This window comes from Nomascus leucogenys, chromosome 7b (genome assembly GCF_006542625.1).
Source record: "Nomascus leucogenys isolate Asia chromosome 7b, Asia_NLE_v1, whole genome shotgun sequence".
Classification (NCBI taxonomy): Eukaryota; Metazoa; Chordata; class Mammalia; order Primates; family Hylobatidae; genus Nomascus; species Nomascus leucogenys.
The window spans coordinates 68,756,175-68,774,604 of record NC_044387.1 but is presented as its reverse complement, the minus strand read 5'-3'; the positions used below and the strand labels follow the sequence as shown (position 1 = coordinate 68,774,604).

Sequence of the window (18,430 nt, the reverse complement as noted above, 5' to 3'; positions counted from 1 at the left end):
TTCCTCTGCCATGGCTCCAGCTGGTCCCTCCATTCGGGGTCCCTGACTTCCCACAACAGGGGGCCTAAAAGCTAGATCAATCCAATGAAAGGAAGAGAAGGAGAAAGAAGGGAAAGAGGAAGGAAAGTAAGTTAAAATGGTAGAGAACATCCAAACTTGTCAGTAATCATGATAACTAAAAACAGATTAAACTGAGTTATTAAAATACAGAGACTCTCAGATTTCTTAATCCAGCCTTTTGTGTTTAGAAGATATGTGTGAAATATAATTATGTGGGAAGTTTGAAACAAAGCGATCAAAAGAAAGGTGGACAGCACACCTGGCAAGTTCTAAAGAGAGCAAGAAAAAGAGGCAGAGAGAAAGAAAAACAATGTGAAGATCAGACATTTTTAAGGCAAAAATTTATTAGGAATAAAAATGGTGTTACTCAGTGCGAGAAGGAAAAAATGGGTAAAATTGGTAAAGATATGAAGAGTCAAATCACCAAAGAAGACACCCAAATGATGAGTAAACATTTGAAAAAAATGCTGAACCTACTGGTAATGATGGAAATGGAAATAAAAGCAACCATGTACTATCCATTCAACCTCCCATCAAATGGAAAACAAATGAAATTGGATAATGGCAAGCATTGGTGGGGATGTGGAGTAAGGGCACGCTCATGCTCTGCTGGTTGGAATGAAAGCAGGTGACATGTGCAAATCTATGACTCAGAAGTTCTGTTTTCATTCTGTATCCTATAGAAATGACAAGGATATTCCTTGGGCATCATTTGTGATAGCAATAAAGAGCAAACAACCCAAGTGTCCATAAGTAGTTGAATGGATAAGTAAATTGCTATACATTCAAACAAATGAAGCTCGAAGCAGTTAAAATGAATTAACTTAGTTACCTGTATCAAAATAGATACATCTCAAAGTTACTGTTGAATAAAAATAAGTTGCAGAAGGATGTGCATATCTAATTTCAAATTTACATAAAACAAAGCAGTACTGTATGCTGTTTTTGTAGATACATACATGTGTAGTGAAATAGACACATCTGAGAGGAAATGATAGTCACCCAGACTGGGTGGTTCTCTTCTTGAAAGAGGAAGAGATGGATGGGATCGGGGAAGAAGGCAGAGTAGGCCTTAACTCTGCCATGTTTAATTTTTAAAAATCTGATGCACATATGGCAAAAATAGTAGCATTTGTTTACACTGTTAATTCTAGATGGTAGATTTGGAAGCTCCTGCTATTAGCATGTGTGTGTTTAAAATATTTCCTCAATTTAAAATGGCTTCTAGCTTACTGGGGGAGAGGAAAGACATACAGTAATGCAGAGAACATGTGCTGTGTTTCATTATGGGTTCCTTATAATTGGCATTCAGAGTTGAGATGCAAGAGATTTCTGCCAATTGAAGGAAGCCCCAGAATCCATCCTGGAAGAGAGATCCCCACATTTCTTTCCTGCAGAGGCTGCCTGCTTTCAGTCACCCTTTAATGGATCCACTATCCAGACCTCGTAGTCTGTTTCTTTGGCCTTTGGCAAGTCCTTTCCCATTTTTCACCAATAGTGTCTCTTTCACTTTTTATGGTCTGGTCACCATGAATCAGTAGTTATCCAGGGCCTTACAAAATGTTTATTACTTTGAGGAAAAACATCTAAAAAAAATAGTGATGCCTTGCTTACTTCTCAAGCAAAGAGAAAATAATGACTTCTGTTTTTAGATAACATGGATTTTTATGGAAGCATTTGGATAGTGGTGTGAGGGTATTGTTTGGTTGTGTGTGTGGAAGTATTTGTATATGTTCTGCCAAACTCCCTTGTCATTTTTCTCTTTATCAGAGAGATTACATTTGACGTTCTCACCTTTTAAAGTATTTTTTAATTTCCCTTTTAAAACATGTTGCTGTAAAGAGTTAATAACATGTTCCATGACCTCTGTAAGGAAGGCCCATGGAGAAATAAGATTGGTCATCCCCGTCCTATGTTTGTAGCATCTAGCCCAGTCCTTTCCTATAAGTGCTGGATATCTGTGGCTGAAAAGGAACAAGAGTCTGTGGGCTTTGCCCCAGATCACAGCAGCTTCTCTGCTTTGTGGATGGTCTCACTATAATACACTAAAATCCTCATCAGTCAATATTACTCTTGACATAAAATGAAATCATGGCATACTTTGAAAGGGTTGGTTTCAGTGCTTCTGACACATTCTCACAGGGTACAAGTAAACGGCCCAGCAGTATTGGTCTAGAAGCAATTTACCAATCACTATGAAAAGCATCTAACTTGTCTTTAAAATACACATCTGCTCCATGTTGAAGCCAAAAGGAGAATTCTGACTCAGATCTCTTATTAAGCTGCCTCAGGCTGCCAGTCTGGGTTTGATAATGAATCTTGCATTCTCAGACATTTTCTTCTTTTCCTTTGCAGAGAGAAGATGCATCAGTCTGCCATGTATGAACTATGCCAGGGGATGCACCAAATCAGCCTTCAGTTCGTTCGACTGCAGCTCACCTTTGAAGAATACACCATCATGAAAGTTTTGCTGCTACTAAGCACAAGTAAATTGATGCCCATCCTGGCACTGTTTCTATATTACCAGATCATCTTCCCCATAGGGCAGTAGCCTATTTATGGTATTCAGGTAGTTGATACCAAAAACAAAAACAAACCAAACAGAAACATTGAAGAAATGGGAGGAAGGCTTTGACCTTTGATGAACTAAGTTACTTGCAAAGTATGAAGCTTTGGGCATGTGAAAGAGCATATCCCGACATTCCTTCATCCATGCAACCACTCAGTGTTTATAAAGTGTCTGTTATATGTATGGTAGGATTGGGCAATTCAGGAAACACAAGGGTTAATAAAGCACAGTCTTTATCCTCATGGAGTTTATACTCTAAGAAAAGTTTAAAGATTTTTTTTTTTTTTTTTGAGATAAAGTCTTGCTCTGTTGCCCAGGCCAGAGTGCAGTGGCATGATCTTGGCTCACTGCAACCTCCACCTCCCAGGTTCAAGAGATTCTCCTGTCTTGGTCTCCCGAGTAGCTGAGATTACAGGCATGCACCACCATGCCCAGCTAATTTTTGTATTTTTAGTAGAGATGGGCTTTCACCATGTTGGCCAGGCTGGTCTCAAACTCCTGACCTCCGGTGATCCACCAGCCTCAGTGTCCCAAAGTGCTGAGATTATAGGCATGAGCCACCGCGCCTGGCCAAAGATATCTTTAATACATATGGAAAGTAATTATTTACTATGATAGAGGTAAGGAATGTCATGGTGGTTCAAACAAGGGAAGAGCACATTCAGTTCTGGGGATCTGGGAGGGACATGTGATGCAGCTGGATCTTGGAGGGTTTTGCAAGGGTCGTAGGTTGGATAGAAGGTGTGAGATGGCATTGCCATGAGCATCAGTACGAATGAGTGTGGACCTGTGGGAAAGTCTATATAGGCAGTAACAACACTTAGCGGGATGGGGTTGTTTTGCCTTCCAATTCTTTATTTTATTTATGTACTCATTTATTTTTTAAAGGTGCATCAAGTTATGTTGGGTGGAGGAGTTGTGGGTAATAAGATTGGGGTGTGGATTAGACCAAAATATTCAATGTCCATTGAAGAAATCTGAACTTCCTTAGGTGGGCAGAAGAGGGCAATGCTGAAGGCTTTTGAGCAGTGGGATGACAGGATCAAAGCTGTATTGTATGGCTTTATAAGGGTCTCTCTGGCAGAATAGATTCAAGAGGAGAGAGACAGGATAGGAGAGAGGCAGAGACAGAGAACTTAGCCCAACTGGAAGCACAGAGATCTGCTGGGAGCCTGTGGAAATAATGGGGGGCATTACCATGATTGGTAGCATGATGGACAGGAGCAAGTGGAGTCCAGAAACATTGTAGAGTTGGCCTTGGCAGCTGCCTAGGAAGGGAAATAAAAGTGCTGTGGGTCAGAGTGACACAAGTTTTGAGCACAGAGAAATGACTAGCCACAGTAGTGATGCCATTAATAGGAATATGTTAACATCAGGACTTGGAGCAGATTGTGTGGAGTGTAAAATGGGTTCTGTTTTGGATAGGTTAATTTTTTGATACCAACTCTGTGTCTTGATAGAAACAGCCAAAAGATGGGGAGAACTGGGGACTGGGACTGTGAAGACAGGTTTGAGCATGGAGATATAAATTTGAAATTATCCTTATAGAAAATTGTAGTTTAATTCCAGTGGTGAGTGGGGTTACCGTCGTCCAGAGAGAGCCAGTGGAGCTGTGTTACAGGAAGGTGGCAGAAGCTGCAGGGACAGAGACAGAACTGTCAGAGAAGTGGAGAAACTGGGAGAGTGTATGGTATTGGAAGCCACGAGGTGAGAGTTTCCAAAAGGGGTGTGACTAACAGCATGGCCTCCACAGAGAAAGTTGATAACCCTTACAGAAGGCCACTGGAGTTGACCATTAGGCATCGAGCAGGTGCCAGCATGCCAGGGACTTGCAGATTGATGAGAAGCTGTTTTGGGCTGCTGGAACCAAGTATGGGAGGAGAGAAGTTAATGGCATAAAGTGTCAGAGGAGACAAGAGAGGACAGGATTAGCTTTGGCAAGGATGTGCAGCAGTTGTAAGTCTGACGACAGCACAGGCATTTTCCAACAGAGGGGAAAGAATTTGAGGAAGCTCCATCAGAAGAGGGCGAGACCCAGAAAGATGACAGGAGACAATGTGGAGAGGAAAACTCTGAGCCGTATGCGATGGCCACTGAGGAAACTGAGAAATGTTCCAGATGTTAAAAGCCTGCAAGGATGCCACAGCGGGTGGCATGGACTTCAGAGGAGGAGAGAGTGCCTAGTGACAACCTGGACTATCCAGTCTGTGCTAGCCCTTGCTGTGGGCCCCTGAAACAGAGGTGTGGGAGAAGGGGCAGTGATCAGTAAAGTCATTTGGAGAAAAGGACCAAGGCTAGCCAAAGTGCTCAGGATTGAATGCGTATAAAGAGCTGTTGTTTCCAGCAGAGAGGACTGGGTCTGCAGAAAGTAAGCTGGAATCAGGTAGTGATCAAAGCAGGAAGAGGGGACGCAGTGGTGACATGGGTAATCATCCTGCTTCACCCGTGTTTGGCACCTTGCAATTTGCAAAGTGTTTTTCCATATATTGTCTAATTTAATGCTTAAAATTACCCTGGGAGATTGATAGCCCTATTCTAAAGTTGACAAAATGGAGGCACGTAAGTGTGATGTGTTGGGTATCCTCTATGAGCTAGGACTAAAACCGATGGCTTGGGACTTTACCTCCAAGTGTCATTCCTGCTCCCCTAAGAGCAGGCACCAAGAGGCTGAAAGGCAGGCGGATGGCAGGTGGCACACAATGGCAGCAGCGAGGGCAGAGTGTCCAAAAGGCAGAATCGCAGACTCCATAGCAGAGGGGGCAAACCGGCAGTCCTGGTAGGGAGGTGGGGCCAGCAGTTCACAGCTGTGTTTTATTTGGCCAGCACAGGTTTTTGGGGTTGCTTTTGGCCTTTTGTTTTATTTTCATTGAATTCAATTGCCCGGGGCAGGGCATGTTCTCTCTAGTTTGCCACAGGCCCCACCATTCCTCACTAATTATACCCAGCCCCATCTCCGGCTGCTCTTGTGTTTACAACCCCTCACCTGCAGGGTCGTCCTCCTGCTCCACTCTTCACCAAGGTTTCTGTTGTTGCTGATCTATTCTTTCTAGAGTATAACTTTGGAACTATAATCTTTAAATTCATTGAAAATGATTTTACTCCCCTTCCAAGCTAGGTTATTAACCATTACTGGTTACAAAAATATGTTTAAAATTATGACAAATGGATGATAGAATGTAAATGAAACATTTTTTAAAGTGCTTGTGATACTAATTCTTTATGAATGTTGACTGCTCAATCTAAATTGATGTCTTATCCTTTTACATCTTTTTACATATTCACTCAGCCCGTAATAGATTCTGATACCATTTTGAAGCTACTTGAATTAATTTATTAGCCCCCAAGTAGCTCAGTACTTTGAATTCTGATTTTTTTCATGCAGAAAAAGCAAAATAAAAAGGTAGGAAAACATAGGTAAAGCATTTTATGAACCATAAAAACTGCAGGCTTTAGTAAGCTTGTTTTGCTAATCTATGATAGAACACATGAAAATTTTTCATCTCAGGAATGTCAGATGCACACCTGATATCCAGTGTATCAAAGTTTTTCGGGACTGACATCAGGCTTTCATGTTCTTGAGGAAAGCAGACAGACTTCTACCCCAGTTGTTTCTTTGCTCTTCTCCAGATTTTGGATGATTTCCAGCAGCTCTGCTGCATTTAATAAGTAAATTCAGAAACTCTGGGCAGAACTCCAAAATTTGAGGTTTTGCTTAAGTTCTCTTTATTTGTGGGTTTGTTTCAACTTCTAAAAAATCTGGCTGGGAAACTGGTACGATATATTTCAGTTACAGCAATAATATATAAGTAATACTGTTTGACAAGTTGTTATAATTTTTAGAATTTTTGATCTACAACTATCAGAAACATAAATTTGGTTAATCTTAGATGTACCAAGTGGTATTGAAATATAATAGTGAAACTTATTTATTCTACCACTAGTTAACTTTTCATGTATAGGGTGATGTCCATATAAGTATCTATTGAAAAACTAAACATTTACTTTGTACAGTTTTATAACTTAAATGCTAATCTGTGGGTGGGAAGTGTAAGATATTTGCAAACTTTTCCTATCTTTTAGAAAGTTTTAAGTTAACATTAAAATTTTGGTAGAAATTGGATTTATGGTTTTACTATTAACTTCCTGGTTATTACCATTATTTATGTTTTTTTACTTTTAAAATAAAGTTTTAAGGAGAAAAAATACTATTTGTTATATAATGGATAGCATTTAACATTTAATGTGAATGTCAAATATTTTAAACCACAACTAATATTGTGGCAGCCTCAGGAATTTGTGCAGTTGCTATTAGGGATTTATTTTTCCCCTCACAAAAATAGACTTAAATAAATGACAAATCAAAAGTCTCGACAATTAAACTCAAGAAGATTATTAACATAATAGTAGAAGTTAATTTGCAAGATAATACATATCTTTTTATAGGATAACAGGGTTTATTTGGAAACAGCAGTTTGCCTGGTTTCCAGGGTTGCACACAATACTCAGAACCATCTCCAAGTGCTGATGACCAAAGTAAATAATTATTTATTCCAGTTATGGGAAATTAGCAAATAAATAGTAATTAAGAAGTGAAAGTAAGAGCAGTTTCAAAATCAGAATGTTAATATCCCAAGGTGAATTTTCATTAGGTCTTTATCTCCTAAAAATAAAATTCTAGGTGATTTTCTTATTCAGTGTTAAGGCATAAACATAACTATTGGCTATAGTGGAACAGAAATGCTTAAACTCTGTCTTAAACCTGGACTTCATTTCTTAATAAAGTACTTTCACAAATGTCCTGGGACCTGCTTCTCAGTGGGTCACAGAAGCACTTGATAAGCTTACAAGTCCTGAATTTCAAAGTATTCTTTTTAAGTGAATTTTTTAAAAACATACAAAAGCTAGCCACTACATAAAAGGAAAGAAGAAAATATTATCCTTAGATTTCTACCTTATCAAAAATACAGATGAACATGGTTCATTCTCTTTGAAAGTTTTAAATTTTGCCTTGCGTGCAGAGGCACTGTTGGTGTTCCCCCCTCACACACATAAAACAGTGTACATGAATCCTAACTTGCCAATACCTCAGAGACAGGAAAATATATTTTGATGTACAGACGCTTTATGAGGTTGTGCTGGGAGGTCATGTGCCTTGGTGGTCATGCAGTCTTGGGGCAAAGTGGATAGAAGTGCTTCTTTGTAAGCAGCGTCCTCCCCTTCGTAGATGGCCAGTTCCCCCGAATGTCTTTAATATTTGAACTTGAGAATGAGGATGTTGATTTCGAATTCTAGCCCCAACCTAGACTGTCTATGGCTCTTCAGTTATCCTGGAAAATCAAAATATATTTTCCTGTCTTGAAGTATTGGCAAGTTAGGATTCATAAACACTTGGATGACCAGCCACAAGGCAATGTGGCATTGTGGTTAAGAGGCAGGCTTTGGAAACAGACAGACCTAAGTTGATACCACCCCTTCTCTGCCTTTTTTTATTGTGTCCATGGGCAAGTGATTCAGCCTCCAGTGTTCAGTCTCCTCATCTGTAAAATGAGAATGCTATAACAGTTACATCATAATATTGGTGTCAGGGTTAAGTGAACTAGTCTGTGCAAAGTGTATGATAAGACACATCTGATAAATAGTTGTTGTTCTTTGTGTATGTATGTGTACGAGTATTTGCCAGTAGACAACTGCCATATATATTCATAAATGCAATTAATTGAGATTTAGTATCTAACCTCAAAATCAGTATATGACCTTATCTGCTAAGATGCTAAAGTTGTTTTCCATCCTGGAAATTTACATGTCTGCTTTCCTTAACACAGTTCCAAAGGATGGCCTCAAAAGCCAGGCTGCATTTGAAGAAATGAGGACAAATTACATCAAAGAACTGAGGAAGATGGTAACTAAGTGTCCCAACAATTCTGGGCAGAGCTGGCAGAGGTTCTACCAACTGACCAAGCTGCTGGACTCCATGCATGACGTGAGTAGAGCCCCTCCTTGGTTCCTAAGTGAAGGATCGGCAACCACATACACACTGCTCACCAAAGGAAACAGAGACTGAGAGTTTTCAGGGTGTCATGCTAGACCTCTGTTGACTCCATTAAGGATATCACCACGTCCAAGGGGCTGAAGAAGAGACCCAGAGCGAGGGAATGAGACATAGGGTTTATTGGGTACTTACATACAGGATGGGCCAAGAGTAGTGCCAGAAAACCACTCCCATTTATAAAAAGCATTCAGGTTATATAGCATTTTCGCCTAGCAACCTCCATTTAAGCCATGACAAAGGGCCTCGATCCCCTGGATGACCTGGGTTCCAAAGAGTGGGCCAGGGATTCAGATGTCCTCTATAGATTAGGAGTCAATCTCCAGGTTGGCCACTCCGAGATTCCTTAGCTTAGAACTCTGAACACATATTCTTCTTAAACCATAGGGTTATTCTCAGGGTATGCTTGAGTTATTGTTGTCAGGTGCATCTGCCATACACAGGGCTTTGGGAAGAATCAGGGTAAATCATCTGATGGAAAGCAGCAAGAGTTAAAAACTAATTAAGAAATTTTTTTTTTTCAAATAACCTTTGGAACAAACCTCATTTACAGCAAAGAGTATGCCCTGGACCAGGGAAGGCCCTCAGATTTGCTACAGGTGTCAGATTGAGTTTCACATTTTTGCTCACAATTTAGGAAATGTTTGGTTAATAAAAATGTTTGCTTTAACATTGCATAAATAGTGTCCATCTTCTACAACTGTTAATCTAATAACCCAATCTTTCAAAAACATTATTAGTGGTTCAGGGCCAGCTTGGATCATCTCAGTCTTTGCCAACTTTTGAATCTTATATTCATTATTCTTCATAGGAGTCACCTTTCTTGTGTCAATACAGAAAGGAGATTCTAAGCTTGTTTCTAATTTAATCAATTAGAGATATAGCCGAGGTGGTTTTAGCAGTTTCTACAAAATATTGATTTGGATAACTTGCTTTGTATGTCATTTAAAATATGCTTCTTGTTTCATTTTGCAAGCAGCTTCTCCAATTCTGGCTCAAAGAATGTTGTACGCAGTCATGCTAATTTAGTTCTTCATATTTGTGAAGTTTCCATACTTTCTTTTGGAGAATTTATTGCCCAAGTTCATCCTGTAAGATCTGAGTAGTAAACTCCTTTAAAAATATTTTTCTATTAAGGAAAATGTTGACAGGCTTGATGACCAATATTATAATGGTGTTATTATGGAAATAATGGTCCATCTTTTAGAAATTCCATTATGACGGCAGAATGTTATCTGTGGTAACTAATGGCATAAGGTTGATTGATAAAAGAATGTCACTTTCCAGTGTTTTACACTGAGACCCTGTGCATATCATTTACCTCTGCTTTATCTGAACTTTTCATATGACAAAAGTCAAATTCCCACAAGGCGAACTCAGTGATAAATAGTTTTGCTAATTGTCAGTGGCTTAAAGAGTGTGACTTAGTGGAAAATCTTAGAAATAAGAGATGATGGCAAGGAAGGCTTTGGGGAACACAGCAAATTATGCTCTTCATGACTCACACAAAAAGAAATGCAGGGAACTGGAGTAAAGTCTTCCCACTCGTTTTATGTTGAAACCACAGATCATCTACATGAGAACACATAGCAGATTTACTTTCGTCTGTTAATTTCATTGAAAGGCCCTCTGAGTAAAGAATAGAATGGGGATTTTGTGGTTCTTTCTTAAATTCTCTTATTTGTACATTTAGGCACAAGTGCAATATCAAAATTCATGCGATTATAGATGAAACATTCTGAAACAATTTCTATGTAATGAGGCTGACAACAGAAGTTAAACTTGGTTTTTCAAAAGCCCTTTGGAATTGACTTTCCTTAAGCAGCATAGCACAATGGAAACACTAAGGCCTCACCTAGTGGTCCATGGGTCAAAACCTCCTTTGCTAGCTTTTTTTTTTTTTTTTTTTTTTTTCACCAGCACAGTGCTTGGCAGAGATAGGAACTCAATGAGTAGTTTTTTGAATGGCTGTATCATAAATGCTGATTTTAGGCAGTTTCCCAAAGTAAATTAGTGTCTTTGGGGTTAATTGAGGTATAACTGATATAGAATAAACTGAACAAATTTAAAGTCCACAATTTTATAAGTTTTGACTTCTATACACACCTGTGAAATTATCACCACAATCAAGATAGCAAATATATCTATCACCCCAAAAGTTTTCTCCAGCCTTCCTTTAATCTTTCCACCTACCCTCCTTCTCCTCAATTACTTTCTATATTGCTTCTGTTAATCGAGATTAGTTTGCATTTTCTAGTGTTACATATAAATGTAACAATGCAGTATGTAGTCTTTTTTGGTCTGGCTTCCTTCACTTAGCATAGTAACGTTGAGATTCACTCATTCCATTTCATATATAAATAATTTGTCGTGTTTTTCTTATTGCAAAGTAGTTTCCCATTGTATGGATTTTCCCCCAATTAATTTGTGCAGTCACCTATTGATGGTTGTTTGGGTTGTTACCAGCTTGGAGGCTATTACAAATAAAGCCATGCTGAACCTTTACGTACAAGTCTTTGTACGGACATATACTTTCTCCTTTCTTGGATGAATGCCTTGTAGTGGAATACCTGGGTAATATGGCAGGTATATTTTCATATTTTAAGAAACTGCCAAACGGTTTTCCAAAATGGTTGAACAATTTACTATTCCCACAAGAAGCATATGAGGTTCAGATTGCTCCACACCCTTGCCGACTCTTGATGTGGTTAGTTGGTTTACTTTCAGCCATTCTAATAGCTGCATAGTGGTATGTTCCTGTGGTTTGCACTTGCGAAAAGATTGATGATGGTGAACATCTTTTCATGTGCTCATTTATCTTTATGTCTTCTTTGGTGAGGTGTCTGTTCAACTCTTTGGCTCATTTTTCATAATTGGATAATTTGTTTTCTGATTGCTGAGTTTTGAGAGTTCTTTATATTTTCTGGATACAAATCCAGATATATGACTGTAAGTATTTTCTCCCAACGTGGCTAATCTTTTCATTCTCTTAGCAATGTCTTTTGAAGAGCAGGAGTTTGTAATTTTAACGAAGTCCAGTTGATAATTGTTTTCTCTATGGGTCATGCTTTCAGGGCTGTATCTGAGAAGCCCTAGTGTAAGCCAGTGTCACGGAGCTTTTCTCTGCGTTTCCTTCTAGCACAACTATCCTTCACTGATAGCCTGTGTCTTGAAAATCATTTTTTCATGGTCTTCATTTTGAGTACTTTTGGTTTTTTCAAATGGAAGGTTAGTTTCAATTCATCTCACTCCACCTCGACTGGAAGAAGAATACCACTTTTTTAGAATCATTAGAATCATTTTAATTCTAAAGCTTTATTTTGAAATATCAAAAATGTTTGATCTTAAAGGTGGCCTGACAGAAGCATCTTGAATACTCTATTTATATTCCTATTCCAAATAGAACATTGAAAAATGCATTGTAGGTCTAGAGGGACCTTTCTAACATTCACACTTACTCAGACTTGAGACTGCCTACAGCTTTTTCATTAGAGTAAATTAGTGAATCAACAGTTGTGGAATTTTCTTCAAGGGAACAAAGAACTACACAATGCGCTGGCTCTATACTCAGAGCCTAGTTCTGATCACCTTGTGGAAAAAAGAGCATTTGTTTCTAAGGGTCACACACATAAGAACCTTTGACTGTAGATCAAAGTTCTGCTTAAAACCGTGTGTGTAGTATGCCAGCTCTCAGGACACATCCACACCGCTCTCAGGACACATGTGGATTTCTTCCACATGGTACACATATGTGCTGGAAGAATGGTCCCAAGGTGGGTGAAAGGAACGTTCTCTGAAAGAACAGGTTGATAGTTGAGTGTTTGAATCGGTTAACAACTTTAATGAATCATAAGCCCTCTGAATGTCAATCTTTCCCCCAAAAAAAAATTTCAAACAAAGCGGCTGTGGTAAGGATACTAGGAGTAGATGTACTTTTGCATTGTAAAGGTTTAGGTGTCATATGTAAAGCATATAGAATCCTTACTCTACTAGAAAGAATTGACAATAATAATTTTTTAGCTCTTACTAAGAATAGCAGTTTTCTATGAGTGGAAGAAGCTTATTTCTAATGAATTTATTGCTACTTTCTATTCATTCTTAGAGAGATCAAGGACTTTATGTTATGGTCATTGCGTAGAAGAGTAAGTAACAAAGATGATATTAATAGTACCTCTTGAGGAAAAAATTGCCCTTTTCCTATTAAACATATGTTGCAATTTTATGTCAGTATACACACTTAGTAAAAATGTGCCTCCTGCCTAGCAGTATAGACAGTGCTGCAGAGGATACACGATAAATATAATACCAACCTGACCCCTGATAAATAGTGCGCACAGTGTGCCAGCCCTCGGGACACATGCACACAACTCTCGGGACATACATGGGTTTCTTCCACACGGTGCGCATATGTGTTGGTAGAATGGTAAACTTAGAGTTTACAGAGGCGACTGGAGCATAATGCAAGGTAGAAAGTAATCAGGTGTTCAAACCAGTTCCCTGGATGGTGGGACCCTTCAGAGCATGTATGTTTATGTATTCATCTGTTGGTGAGCCCTTGCCACATTCCCAGGACCAGTGGGCCAATGCAAACAGAAACTTCTGTCCTTAGTAATCGATAGAGGACGATGTTCATCTCATTCAACAAATACTTGAGTGTCTAAAAGTGCCAGGCAGTGTCATAGGAGGGAGACACCCCCAGACAGGGCAGCCAGACAGCACCTGGAGGTCACAGGGCAGCATGCTGGGACCTCCGAGGAGGTGGAGTTGTGGGCTCACTGACACTTATTCTACATTGGTACCAAGCCTTGTGAAGAAAGCGGAGTTGCTGTGCTGGTCAGGAGTCATGGAAAACTTCCAAGGGAGCATCAGACGATCCTTATTTAATGGAAGAAGAAACAGCCCCAGAGAGTGATTTCTTAAGGTTCCTAGATAGCTGGTGGCAGCCAGAACTTCCTTGACTCACTGCTGAGTGCTCCGAACTCTGCCATTATGATGAGAGAACACTTGCGGCTGATAGCAGCTGCTCGTTTTTAGGCTGGGCTGCATTTCAGAGATCAGAAAACCATCATATAGGAATGTTAGGGACAGCTGCACCACCCTCCGGTGCTCCAGATTTGTTTGCATCTTCCCTGGCACGTTCTGGAATTCATCGTTTCTGTGAGGTGCAGGGTTACATCTTGAAGGCAGTCAACCTTGTTTTGTATTAAAACATCATGTGTGTGTGTAGCAGATCCCAAAACAAAATGTTAGTTGGCCTCAACATGAGCTGAGCAGGCCTTGGCTTGGAGGCGTTTGCTTCTGTGTATGACCATTAGACCTGGATGAGAACCTCCCCCTGGGCTGGGTAGGGGTCAGTGTGTCACTCAGATGCTCTTCTCTGCACGACAGAAGGAAGGCCTCTGAGGATCCCATTGCTGAATAGCTGCTTTCTGTGTCTCCAGGGGCCATGCTAGAAGCTGACGTGGCTCTTCTCTAGCCAGGCTCTGGGAGCCATGGCTTCCCTGCTCCAAGAGGGGCAAGGTGGGTGGTGTGAGGAACAGAAATCTGGTGGTACAGAAAATACTACATGTACACACTGGGGAGATGTCATTCTTTAGGTCAAAAGGGCGTTAAGTATCATTGACATGGCTGGGCGCAGTGGCTCCCACCTGTAATCCCAGTACTTTGGGAGGTGGAGGTGGGCAGATCACTTGAGGTGAGGAGTTAGAGACCAGCCCGGCCAACATGGTGAAACCCTATCTCTACTAAAAATACAAAATTAGCTGGGTGTGGTGATGCGTGCCTGTAGTACCAGCTACTTGGGAGGCTGAGGTGAGAAGATTGTTTGAGCCCAGGATGCAGAGGCTGCAGTGAGACAAGATTGCATCACTGCACTCCAGCCTGGATGACAGAGCAATACCTGTCTCAAATAAAAAACAAAAAAACAAAAAACAGTCGGTGACACAATAACCACAAATGAGATGTTGCTACAAGCAGCAGAGACTATTCACAAATTACTATTACTTTTATTTTTTATTTTACTTTAAGTTCTGGGATACATGTGCAGAATGTGCTGGTTTGTTTTTTAGGTATACATGTGCCATGGTGGTTTGCTGCACCTATCAACCCGTCATCTAGGTTTTAAGCCCCACATGCATTAGGTGTTTGTCCTAATGCTCTCCCTCCCCTTGTCCCTGACCTCCCAATAGGCCCCGGTTTGTGTTGTTCCCCTCCCTGTGTCCATGTGTTTTTATTGTTCACCTCCCACTTATGAGTGAGAACATGTAGTGTTTGCTTTTCTGTTCCTGTATGAGTTTGCTGAGAATGATGGCTTCCAGCTTCATCCATGTCCCTGCAAAGGACATGAACTTATCCTTTTTTATAGCTGTATAGTATTCGATGGTGTTTATGTGCCACATTTTCTTTACCCAGCCTATCAATGATGGGCATTTGGGTTGGTTCCAAGTCTTTGCTATCGTAAATAGTGTTGCAATAAATATACGTGTGCATGCATCTTTATAGTAGAATGATTTATAATATGATTTATAATCCTTTGGGTATATACCCAGTAATGGGATTGCAGAGTCAAATGGTATTTCTGGTTCTAGATTCTTTAGGAATTACCACACTGTCTTCCACAATGGTTGAACTAAATTACATTCCCACCAACAGTGTAAAAACATTGCTATCTCTCCACAGCCTCGCCAGCATATATTGTTTCCTGACTTTTTAATAATTGCCATTCTGACTGGCATGAGGTGGTATCTCATTGTGGTTTTTATTTGCATTTCTCTAATGAGCAGTGATGATGAGCTTTTTTTCATGTTTGCTGGCTGCATAAATGTCTTTTGAGAAGGGTCTTTGCCTACTTTTTGATGGGGTTTTTGTTTTTTTTTTCTTGTAAATTTGTTTAAGTTCCTTGTAGATTATGGATATTAGGCCTTTGTTAGATGGGTAGATTGCAAAACTTTTCTCCCATTCTGTAGGTCACCTTTTCGGTCTGATAATAGTTTCTTTTGATGTGCAGAAGCTCTTTAGCATGATTAAATCCTATTTGTCAATTTTGGCTTTTGTTGCCATTGCTTTTGGTGTTTTACTCATGAAATCTTTGCCCATGCCTATGTCCTGCATGGTATTGCCTAGGTTTTCTTCTAGGGTGTTTATGGTTTTAGGTTTTACATTTAAGTCTTTAATCCATCTTGAGTTGATTTTTGTATAAGGTGTAAGGAAGTGGTCCAGTTTCAGTTTTCTGCATATGCCTAGCCAGTTTTCCTAGCACCATTTATTAAATAGGGAATCCTTTCCCCATTGCTTGTTTTTGTCAGGTTGGTCAAAAGATGGTTGTAGATGTGCAGTGTTATTTCTGAGGTTTCTGTTCTGTTCCATTGGTCTATATATCTGTTTTGGTACCAGTACCATGCTGTTTTGATTACTGTAGCCTTGTAGTATAGTTTGAATTCAGGTAGTGTAATGCCTCCAACTTTTTTCTTTTTGCTTAGTATTGTCTTCGCTATATGGGCTCTTTTTTGGTTCCATATGAAATTTAAGTTAGTTTTTTCTAATTCTGCGAAGACAGTCAATGGTAGCTTAATGGGAATAACACTGAATCTATAAATTATTTTGGGGAGTATGGCCATTTTCACAATATTGGTTCTTCTTATCCATGAGCATGGAGTGTTTTTCCATTTGTTTGTGCCCTCTCTTATTTCCTTGAGCAGTGGTTTGTAGTTCTCCTTGAAGATGTCCTTCACGTCCCTTGTAAGATGTATTTTATTCTCTTTGCAGCAGTTGTAAATGGGAGTTCATTCATGATTTGGCTCTTTGCTTGCCTATTGTTGGTGTATAGGAATGCTTGTGATTTTTGCACATTGATTTTATATCCTGAGACTTTGCTGAAGTTGCTTATCAGCTTAAGGAGATTTTGGGCTGAGATGATGGGGTTTTCTAAATATAGAATCATGTCATCTGCAAACAGCGACAATTTGACATCCTTACTTCCTATTTGAATACCCTTTATATCTTTCTCTTGCCAGAACTTCCAGTACTATGTTGAATAGGCGTGGTGCGAGAGGGCATCCTTGTCTTGTGCCAGTTTTCAAAGGGAATGCTTCCAGCTTTTGCCCATTCAGTATGATATTGGCTGTGGGTTTGTCATAGATAGCTCTTATTATTTTGAGATATGTTCCATCAATACCTAGTTTATTGAGAGTTTTTAACATGAAGGGATGTTGAATTTTATCGAAGGCCTTTTCTGCATCTATTGAGATAATCATGTGGTTTTTGTCTTTGGTTCTGTTTATGTGATGGATTATGTTTATTGATTTGCGTATGTCAAACCAGCCTTGCATCCCAGGGATGAAGCTGACTTGATCGTGGTGGATAAGCTTTTTGATGTACTGCTGGATTCAGTTTGCTAGTATTTTATTGAGGATTTTCACATCGATGTTCATCAGGGATATTGGCCTGAAGTTTTCTTTTTTTGTTGTATCTCTGCCAGGTTTTGGTATCAGGATGATGCTGGCCTCATAAAAATGAGTTATGGAGGATTCCCTCTTTTTCTATTGTTTGAAATACTTTCAGAAGGAATGGTACCAGCTCCTCTTTGTACCTCCCGTAGAATTCGGCTGTGAATACATCTAGTCCTGGGCTTTGTTTGGTTGGTAGGCTATTAATTACTGCCTCAATTTCAGAACAAGTTATTGGTCTATTCAAGGATTCGATATAGTTTTGAGAAGGTATATGTGTCCAGGAATGTATCCATTTCTTCTAGATTTTCTAGTTTATTTGCATAGAGGTGTTTATAGTATTCTCTGATGGTAGTTTGTATTTCTGTGGGATCAGTGGTGATATCCCCTTTATTATTTTTTATTCACACATTATTTTGAGAGAGTCATAATTCATATAATTAGTGAGTGCTTTCGCATCTCACTGTGGTCCTGGTAATTTCCTTCAGGATCACACTAGAGGGGGCTTAGAGGGAGACACAAACCTACTTTAAGCATTTCTTACCTCATATGGAAGAATGGAAGCTGCACATTTGGCTATGTCCACCATTTACTTGGATAGCCCACTCACTTCATCTTTTATTCTGTCTTACATCTTTCCACTCAGGCAAAGTTTCTCCTCAGGAAATGTTCTGAGGCCAAAATAGGAGCCTGCCATGGAAATGAGACCACTGCAGACAACAGAAGGAGTGTGCCAGGTTGCCTTTCCTTTCAGCCATCTTGGTGCTTTACTTCAGTTTTTGGCTTTCAGTTTCTTCAACTGTAAGGCAGTAATAATACCCATCTTGTAGGAAGTTTGGGGAAGTGAATGAAATAACACAAGAACCAAGACATCTACCACATAACAGGCACTGAACAAATGTTCACCCTCTCTTCTGTTGCTCAGGTGACAATGAAATAAGGCTACTTGCTTCTATGTCTGTAATAAAGTACCCAGAGCTGGTAGTACCATGAATGTGTATGTAAGAGACATTGAGAGATCGAGATTCAAAGCCACATTCTCTGTCACCAAGCTAAACTATTTAATATAATTGTTAGTGGTGTTATGCTGCTTTCTTCTTTGACAAGGCTATGACTGAGAAAGGCTCCAAGTAAAGGAAGAATCATTTATTCCATAGTCAGCTAACTGGTAGCAAAGCCTTCTCTTCCAAGACACCAAGGGAGAGGGGAGGACATAAATTATGCAAAAAAAGAAAAAAATCTCACTTTTTTTGAAAAGGATATCTTCATAGGTGTAAAGATTTCAAATTAAATGAATAACTGACATGGGAG

The 18,430-nt window shown here is 39.6% G+C and overlaps 1 protein-coding gene across 4 annotated transcripts in view; it reads left to right on the top strand.

Moving 5' to 3' along the window:
• Nucleotides 1–18,430, top strand: part of NR3C2 (nuclear receptor subfamily 3 group C member 2) — a 362,474-nt gene that overhangs the window by 318,032 nt on the left and 26,012 nt on the right. For all 4 annotated transcript variants that reach the window (XM_030816220.1, XM_030816222.1, XM_030816219.1 and 1 more), the window contains exons 7-8: nucleotides 2,416–2,546; nucleotides 8,452–8,609. In XM_030816220.1, coding sequence (XP_030672080.1) covers nucleotides 2,416–2,546; nucleotides 8,452–8,609 — 289 coding nt within the window. The remainder of the gene's footprint in view (nucleotides 1–2,415; nucleotides 2,547–8,451; nucleotides 8,610–18,430) is intronic.